This window comes from Fomitopsis serialis (assembly GCF_022376445.1).
Source record: "Fomitopsis serialis strain Sig1Antser10 chromosome Unknown B0H18scaffold_294, whole genome shotgun sequence".
NCBI lineage: Eukaryota > Fungi > Basidiomycota > Agaricomycetes > Polyporales > Fomitopsidaceae > Fomitopsis > Fomitopsis serialis.
In genome coordinates this window covers 13,558-23,243 of record NW_025955254.1, presented here as the reverse complement: position 1 = coordinate 23,243, position 9,686 = coordinate 13,558, and the positions used below count along the sequence as shown (strand labels likewise).

The following is a 9,686-nucleotide window of genomic DNA, read 5'->3' as shown; positions in this document are numbered from 1 at the left end:
GCGCAGGCGAGGCCATCACCATCAGCCATCCCCGCCTCGGCGTCTCTGCCTGCCTCATGCTGCAGTCTTCCCACGCTCCTACTGCCGGTATTGCCGGCCTAGGGAGCATCCCGCCTTCACTGCACATCGCTGTAGACTCTGACCACGAACAGCGATCTACTCATCAGTATTGGGACCCATCTGCGTTGGCGGGGCTCAAGCAGTAGACCTTCGACCGCCAAGCGCCCGTAAATAACCCCTCAGAGGGCTCACGTGTACAGGTCCAACGACCAGCAGGCTAGAGGAAACAGTCAGGTATGTCTTTCATACAGCAAGCAAACAGCGTACTCACTGACGTTGCTGTATTCTGTCATGTCTTGTATTCACAGTATACGAGTATCAGCCCAGCACCGAGTCTTCATGCAGTGACCGTTCTCGTGGTCTTGCGAGCAAGACCATCGGCGACGCACCTACAAGATATCGGTGTATGCTTCACGTCAGGCGCCGTGCTATATTCTGTACATTGGTGTCATCGAAACAATCCGTTCCAGTTGACAAACCTGTCGGTCTTGAATGTACCGCCCACGAGGGACTCGCACGAGGGTGGTGCAACCATAAGCTTCGCATCCACAACGCGGACGGGCGCTGGAGAGGGAAAATCCTGCAAAGTTTACTGATGATTCACTACCTCGCTGATTGTGGCGGCCGGCGTAGCCGCTAATCCAAGGCGTCCCTCTTGCGCGCAGCACAGTGTCTTGTGCAAACCTTAGAAGCTCTAAGCACGTTAAAACAAGGGCCCTGCTGTACGATGACAGATTGCGTGGTGAGTCTCCTGGCATATCCTCCCGCGCGGATTCCGTTCTAAGCGTAGAACGTACAGGTGTCTTCGACGCTCATGCGGTCTCCCCCATCTGCCAAATGCCCAGTAGAAGCTGCCGCGTTCTGTTCCACTGGCGTACTTATGTGTTTTCACCATTGATCCGTCTGCACCACGGCACACACGCGCGCGCAAATACGGGAAACGGTACTCAGCTCGCGCGATCGAGGACGACGACACGATCCACCGCAATCTTCGACGCGTCACGATCACGTGGCGTGTATACGCGTCTCCACAGTGAGCCGAAACGGACGCCCTTAATCGCTCCATTTCCAAATCCTACGTTCGTTCAGGTGGTCGCACTGACTGTTTTGCCCTCCCCGTGCTTCCTGCATCCGAGCAGAATGCTGAACTGATCCCCATGTGGAAAGATTCTCGAGTGGGATCTGCATCACAGCGTGCCATGCTTCAACAGGCGAGGATCCGTCCAAGAACCTGTTCCGCCGCCGCCACGGCGTGACGCGCGAGGATATACGCGATTTTAAGTCTTGATGATTGGCGAAATCTCCTCCCCTGGCTAGCCGCTATGACTGCGAACGGACGGAAAACCTCAGGCGCGAACTGCGTCGTGCAGCTGCACACGGCGTTGAATCCGAGCGCGAAACTTGCGATTGGACGGCACCACGCGTCGTGGTTTCTCATGGCGATAGATCAACATCAGCTCCCCGCCTGCCCTCTTTACTGCTTGAACTTCGTCGCATCGCACCTCGGGTCGCTTTCTTCTCCTGAAACACCGCGACAGACATGCTTCGTGTATCACGGTGTCCCAGGAGGACTCTCTCTCATGGACCTCCTCCGCCTACGAGACGAAGGCGGCAGGGCCGTGTTCAAACTGACAGGAGAGTCTGCGGGTTCCAAACCTCTAATTGAAGCTCTCATGCCCGCCGAAGGCATGCTCCAGGCATGCGCGCACTGTGGAGTCTGGGAGTCGTACATGGGACATCGTTTCATTGCCTGCGGCGCCTGCCGGGAACGCTACTACTGCTCAGCAACGGTGAGCATCCCGCTGTCAATCCTGCTGGGACGGTGTTCTTGACCGCATGACGCCTTCTTTCACACAGTGCCGCGGTGAAGACCTGCGAGATGAACTGCACGGTGCAGACTGTCCTCTGCTCCAACAGGGCAGGGAGCTCGAAGTTGAATCTCGCCGGAACCTACATGATAACATGTGGAACTTTAGGAATAGGAAGAGTATGTATCGAATCTATATCGCCGTGTTCCTTTGGCAACTGACTCGCCAATGCTCTCAGACCGCTCGACGCTCCTCAGTTCTGCACCCACCAGGTATCCAGTGGCGCCAGGAAGCGATCGTAATTCGTACGTGCCCACCTTCATCATTCATCGCTGTAATGGTGAGCTGACTGTCGGGCGCGTTAGGACATCGCCACGCTTCTCGTACCCATTTTGCGAGTGTCGCGCCTCAGCTGCGTGAGCGGAGCAACATCTGGTAGGATGGTCATGGCCCCGCGTTCTCCACCAGTGTGCAAGAACCGGATATGTGGCATATCGTGACTGGATGCATGCACATGTTGGAAACCACACTTTGCGTCAAAGAAGAACATGAAGCATAGCGCTTGTCGAGAATTTTTGTATTTCTTGGGATAATTCAATGGAGGTGCTGCACGGTTCGGATGGTGTTAGTATCGTCTCCATATCATGGATTGTCGCGGATGAACTTAGCCACGTCGTACAAAAATTTGCATGAACAGAGGTCTCCCGTTCATTACTGTAGCACTTGCATGAAAATGAAAGACGGAGAAGTGCACGCAGCGAGCAGAAGGTCAATCGGTCAAGTTCGAAGTAACACTCTACGTGTTACAATGGGCACCCAATAAGGCGCCACCGAACGGACTGATCAACAGAACTTGAACTGCGTCGGATTGATCCTCATACCTATTCTGTAGTGTCTGTCTTCCTCTACACGCGTGATATACTGTGCCGACCGCTGTACCTTATGTCACTTTCTGCGTTGTCTGAGAATGTACCGGATACAACTCACTCGGACTTCGTCACCTATGCGGCTACGCCTTCCGCGGCTTCGCCTAAGTGGCGAGTTGCTGTTATGCGCCCATCATCGAGGAGCACAGGCGATGGATATCGATGTGTCCCTATATGGTCCGCAAGGACCCGTCGCTATCGTGGATTATCGAACATTTCTCAAGCGAACGAAGCAAACCACATCAGACTGGGGGAGTATCATTGTCATAGTGTCATCACGTCGTCGTCGATACGGGTGTAACTCGACTTCTTGCTTGTTCCTGATCCGATGGCGGTCGTGCATCTAGAAGCGTACAGTCGTTGAGCATGAAGGGGGACACGGATAGATGCATGTTCATGTGTCTGAGTACGACAACACCTGGAAATAAATACGCCTCAAATCAGATTCATAGTTGCGACCGCTGGGCGCCACCCGGGAGTGCTCGCCCTCGCTGGAGTCGTTGGCGGAAAGGGCGACGAGTCGCTCGCTAATGGTCAACGCTGTCTCCTATGGAGTGTACCACATCTGAGGATAGGTACGATGATCACAGAACATCAAGCCGGGGTGGGTTCCCGCCTATTGCCGCTGGTCTCAAAGAATACCTCTTTGACGGAGGGGAGGGCGGTCTTCCACGGGACTGCCGCACGGGATGGCGAGGTCATGTCACGCATCAGGAAAGACCAGGTCTGCCAGTCAGAAGATCAAGATGTGAATAAGGAGGTCGACCATCGCAGTCCGAGACAGATCCGAAACACACACCGGCCTATCCCGCAGGACTACAGAGGCACGAAGTTCTAGGGCGACATTGATTCGGACGAATCATGATAGGAGTCATAGGACTGATGAGCAGTTCTCGATTTCCGAACATCAGCTATTGTGGGCATGACAGGCGAGGGCCACGATCTCAGGAGAACTTGATCCTGATCAAGAGATTTCTTTCTCATGCCTGTCCGAGTAGCTCAGAGCGTGCGGGCATTCGGACTAGCCCACGTCGCCGCACCAGGGCGGAACGAACGGTTCCCCGCCAGCACGTAGCTGCGCCTGTGCAGAAATCACTGGATGAGTCAGAGAGCGATCGTTGTGCGGTGGGTGTAAGATATGCACTGTGCTTACCGAACACGAGTGAAGTACTTGGTTTGCTCAGGATCATGGGTGTGCGATAAGAACACAGATTGATATTCCGGAGTCCAAAGACTAAGACGTCGACTGCCTCGTGTACGGTCGCTGTATATGTCGCTGCGCGAAAATCGCAAGTCCAACAGATGTCTGCTGTCGACGCGTCGCACGCGAAAATCGCGCAACAGGGCGTTGCACAGGCTGCCCATCCCTAATAAAGTGAATCAGACCAGCTTGTTACAGAGAAGTAGTATCTTTCAGCTTACCTGCGTCTGGTCGTCGAGAGTACCTTCAAGTTGACTATGCTCCGACAACCTGATGATCTGCCCCTTAGCGTCGACATTCGCCGACCTCTGAGCAGAAACGTTTTGAGGCTGTATCACGGCTGGAAGGAGAGGTCGATGATTACAAGACCAGTTCGCGACATGCTCGTGTACTCAGTACTGGTGGGTGTGGTCACTGTCGTTCGTCCCAAGAGAGCGCTCGTCACGGTACGAAGGCTTTGTGGCGCGAGGTAGGGTCTCGGATATTGCCGGCGGCTTCAGCCACAAAGGGACCGGCAACTTACCGTCACATTCATCTTTGCTTCCGCACTACTTAGTGTCAACCGCCTTCAATAAAACATCGCAGGGAATGTGTACCTCGAGCTATTGTGAGGCCTTGTCGAATCTAGGGGAAGCCCTCTACTAGCCAGGTGAGTTCACAACATTACACAGTCACTGGCAGTGTGATAACACGTCGAAGACCGCTGCAGCATGTAGGAGCGAGGATCGTTGAGCACTGTCAAGACGCGTGTCCCACAGTGGTCTCAATTGAGACACAGGCTCGATAACCGAAGAGTTTCTCCGCAGACTTTGATAATCATAGCCGTGCAGCGGTGTAGGTTGACAAACAGACATAGAATGGAAGCGTATAACGGCGAAGCACAGCGCGAGCATCGCGACTGTCTCTTCCGTAAGGGCGGGGCCATGACCCAGAGGTACGTCTTTTCACGAGCATAGCGCCTGCGGCGCACACTTACACTCCCCGTTTGTTCAACAGCAAGTATTCCCGGTGGAGTCACAGTCCCTTTGGTCATCGAAGGGCGTCCGATATCCGCACCGGATGAGTCACATTATGAGCGCATCTTCCACGGGGAGGGTCCTCAGCAGCGGTGATACTTTTCTTAGCTGACGTTCCGTGGTAGCTGACGTTTCGTGAAGCAATGTTCGATCGCCTCTCCGCCATCCCCATGTAGAATTCGCCTGCGGTCAAGTCGGCCCCGATGCAGTCGAAGGCTCGGATCTTCTTCATCTCCATTATTGTTTGGAGCTCGTGTGAGTGGTGCGCAGGTCCAGAGTTCCAATGGAGAATGGGCGCCCCGCTGACACAAACCATGCTACCTCCTTTTGTTTCGCAAAACAACACGTTCGCGCAGCATGGCCCCATCCGTCTCTCGGCCTTACGGAACAAGCCTCGTGGGTGAACGCAGGCAGCCTGATGCGGCCGTCGTCGAAGATAGAACTTTGTTGGCGCACTGCCCCATTACGGACACGAGCGTATTCTAGAGTTCTACTTCAATTCCAAGTTTATGCGACTGGCCGACCACGATGACGGTTTCCGTCGGCCGTGAGCGGATCGTACGTATGCCTTGTGATGGGACTCCGTTTCAATCGGCTGGTGTACTGCGTATGTTTTGGAAATGTCACTGACTGACCAATGGGGTTTTTACTATAGGTCCTAATTTGAACCCGAACACCCATCGTATGCCCATCGTCTGCCATACACAGACGCTGTCCGGTGTCACCGTTGTCTCTACGTGAGAGAAAATCTACTTCGCAATGAATCGTGAAGCTTGACGTCGTCTCCGGTGGCCGATCGGCGAGGGGTAGGTGCTTGGAAGGTGAGCTGCCCCGTTAGTCGTGACTAGGCCGCTTCATTATGCATTCCAATCATGTGCCTTTGCTTGATGGCCTTCGGTGATGCATCTCACGATGAGCCATCGCTCTCACTTTTGTTCTGATTGTACACCGCTCGCTCCACTAGCCCTTTTGGGATGGAGCCAAGGGGTAGCGAGCCTCAATGAAGCCGAGCGGATCGGTTGGAAGATTCGTTCGGTGTCTTACTTTCTCCTGATTCTCGGAGTACCTAGTAGGATCTGCTCCCATCTGGGGCTTTCAAAGCCCTACCCGGACTCCGGAGTAGCTTCGCATGTCATCTCCATCATTCGCCATGAGCGACTCCCACACGAGCGACGCTCTGGTACGGTATGATTGCCCACACACAGGCGAATGGATATACTCGATTTCCTTCCGTGTACTCAATGCGAAGTCAATCTAGTATTGATCTGGTCTGCGAAGGCGTTATCTCTACCGTTGTCAAGGGGGCCGGGACAAGCCGGGTGTCCTGGAAAACATCTCTACATTACTTTTCAGTTACGCGACCGCGGGCCAGCGGTTCTCAGTCCGGACTTTTCGGTCGAACAGGAGCTGAGGCGCCTGATCGTTCGTGGATCTCTTCCCGATAGGCTCGGTTCCTGCTCGGTTCTTCTCAAACACCAAATGGCAAATGGTCGTGTTGCGCCTCCACGTGCGAACAAAGTCCCGCGCAGCTGTTGCGTCGTCGTGCGTTGCCATGATGAGTCCTCCCGGCCGGCCCCGCCCCGACTCCCCGACGTTGACGGGACACGCTTGGTGATGCGGGCAGTGTCCTACTTGGCACACCAGCACGCGGGAACGACCTGTTCTCATACACAAGGTCCGCATTTGCAGCGCGCGGTCATACAAAGTTAGATGACACTCATGCGAACAATGATGCAGAGGTTTCTGCGGTGATGGACACCGGCGGATAGATCACATCCGGTGCCTGTAGCGCACCAGAAGGCCCGCGCTGTTTTGTCTCACTTCAGACTGATCCATGAGCCAATGAAAGAAGTGCGGTGCACCCGCTGGGCATTTCTGGGTGGCCCCGTTTCCGGATAACCCATCCGTCCAAGGACCACAAATTAACGGCCCGGACTCTTGCGGCACGCATCAGTCCGGCTTGTCTCGACGTGCTGTGTTTTATAAGTACTCGAGTTCATAGTCCCCGCAACGTTTCCACCCTTCCTCGTCTCCCCGAGGATCCTACACTGTCACTGAGTGATTCATTCCAGCTATGTATTTTCTTGTCTATATTGTATACTTAGTCCTCGCCGGTCTCCTGTTCGGAATCGCGGTGGCTCTGAGGCACAGGCGTCCAGGCTCGGTGCCGCCCGGTCCTACAGGCTGGCCTTTCATCGGTAACATACTGGACCTGCGCACGCCGCAACCTTGGATCACCTTCGCCGAATGGAGCGCACGATGGGGTACGTGCTACGTTTAACTTTGTCGCTGTATGCGCTGAAACGTAGGCCGTGCCAGGTAACATCATGCAGATAGACCTGCTAGGACAACCCTTGGTCATTGTGGGTTCACACAAGACAGCAGTCGACATGCTTGAACGGAAGACCTCCATGTATTCGGACAGGCCTCGCTTGACCTTCATGGGACGACTGGTCGGATGGGACCGCTTGACGGCCCTGCTTCCCTACGGTCCACGTTGGCGCGAGACTCGCCGGCTCTTCACCCCTGCTCTTGGAAGTCGCGCCAGCGTCGTTGCGTTCGAGCCCATCATGAACGTCCAAATCACCCGCTTTTTACCCCGTATCATGAAGAGTCCGGACAACATCGTGGACCAAGTTGTACGGTACGCACCCGATTGCATACGTCCGCAGAACGCAGGATTGACGTGTATGTAGGACTGTGGCTGGGACGACTCTTATGATTGTATATGGCTACAACCTCCGCGAAGACGACAACACCTTCGTTGACATAGCGCGCGCTGCAATGCCCGAGTTTTCTTCTGGGTTCTTGCCCGGTGCATATTTGGTCGACCTGCTACCGATTTGTAAGTCCCGTTGCTCTAGACTTGTGGCCTCGCAGGCTGATCGGCTGCGAAGTGAAGTATGTTCCATCATGGATGCCCGGTTCAGGATGGAAGAAACTGGTGAAGACCTGGAAGCGTGATTTGAACACGCTATTGGACACCCCATATGAGTATGTGAAAGAAGAGATAGTGCGCTTCCATTCCTCAATTAGGCCACCTACACGCTCTGATTGCGGAGTACTCCCTTTAGGCGAATGGCAGCACCTTCCCTTCCTTCGTCTCCCTTTGTCTCGGCGACTCCCCGGACGCCGAGCGAGAGGAACTCGTGAAGACGGCGGCATCGTCTCTCTACATCGGTGAGTCGACTCTTTGCCCCGTGACGTTCCGTGACTTAACGTCATTGGTCTCGCAGGCGCGGTCGACTCGGTTAGTCTTAACTTACGTTTTGGCTATTGGTTTCTTGGCGCTGAGGTTACCGGATCGTTCTATACAGACAAGCTCAGCAGTGACGACTTTCTTCCACGCCATGGCAAAGCACCCAGAAGTACAGAAGAAAGCTCAGGAGGAAATCGACCGTGCAGTCGGAACCGACAGACTGCCTCTCTTGCAGGATCGACACAGGCTGCCCTATATCGATGCCATCATTTCCGAAGTACTCAGGTGGAAGCCCGCCGTTCCTTTAGGTAGTCGATGACATCCTGGTGTTCTTGTGCGAAGCTGAGCCGTCGCTCTAGGCATGCCACATCGCTTAGAGCAGGATGACGTCCATGAAGGCTTCTATTTGCGTGAGGGATCCATCGTCGTGGCGAATATCTGGTGAGTGCTCTAGCATACGTATGGAATTTCATATTGATGACGTTTGAAATCAGGCAAATGCTGCATGATTCGGATACGTATGCGGAGCCCGAGGTCTTCAACCCGGAGAGGTTCATCGCCTCAGAGAAGAGAGAGGCTGAGATGGATCCGCGCAAGATCATCTGGGGTTTTGGAAGACGGTAAGCAGGAACAGCCTAAGAATGCGGTTCGCAGAGACTGATCTACATTGTTCCTAGCTCATGCCCCGGTGTGTTCACATATTCGCACTAATAGCGATCTTGGTTATGTGCTAATGAAGGCGTTCGTAGGCTTGTACCTTGCGGATACATGCATCTTTCTGGCTGTTGTGCAGATCTTGGCGGCGTTCAAGATCACAACACAAGATGGAGGCAATATACAAGATAGTGACTATACAACCGGGATCATCAGGTACGTCCCCGGTGGTCAGTGACGGTCTGGCACTAATAGAGACTCAGCCATCCTGGACCCGCCCACTGCACCGCATCTCCGCGATCGGCAAAGGCCGAGGCACTCATTCGCTCTGTTAGCCTTGACTAAACCAGCGGAGAAGTTGCAACGGCACCCCTCGCAATCAAATCATGAAATCACGTCCATATTCTCCACGACTAAACCATGCGCGTTCGCTGTAATTTTGGGTTTCGCTCTCTCGCCCCTCTGCTTTGTTCTCACAACGATGGCTCGTGACGAAACGTCACGGCCTTGTAATTTATTACTTCTGTTGTACCACTACAACAGACGACATCCTTTGCCACCGTATTCGTTCTAGATACAGTATGATATTGCTTCCTTAGTCACGACTTTATCGCAGAATTACCTGCTTGCCCGTCACGAACATATATACCCGCTCTTTTGATAACTTGACCGGCTTCGGTGTCGCCTCTTCCCATATTCACTCCGTGCTCAAGGTGATATGATCAGTTTTCAGCGAAACATCGTTGACATTTAGATGCATGGGGGCGTCGCGGCGTCGTCAGTCCTTGGTGCTAGATCAACAAGCTGCCTTCCAAGACGCGG

General features: G+C 54.0%; 1 protein-coding gene across 1 annotated transcript; it reads left to right on the top strand.

Moving 5' to 3' along the window:
- The first annotated feature begins 1,553 nt into the window (after positions 1-1,553).
- B0H18DRAFT_1059213 (uncharacterized protein) lies at positions 1,554-2,541 on the top strand. Its single transcript, XM_048031094.1, has 4 exons — positions 1,554-1,850; positions 1,918-2,047; positions 2,107-2,173; positions 2,234-2,541. The coding sequence occupies exons 1-4, from the start codon at positions 1,641-1,643 to the stop codon at positions 2,286-2,288; spliced, it is 462 nt and encodes a 153-aa protein (XP_047885139.1). The 5' UTR covers positions 1,554-1,640; the 3' UTR covers positions 2,289-2,541.
- The last annotated feature ends 7,145 nt before the right edge of the window (positions 2,542-9,686 follow it).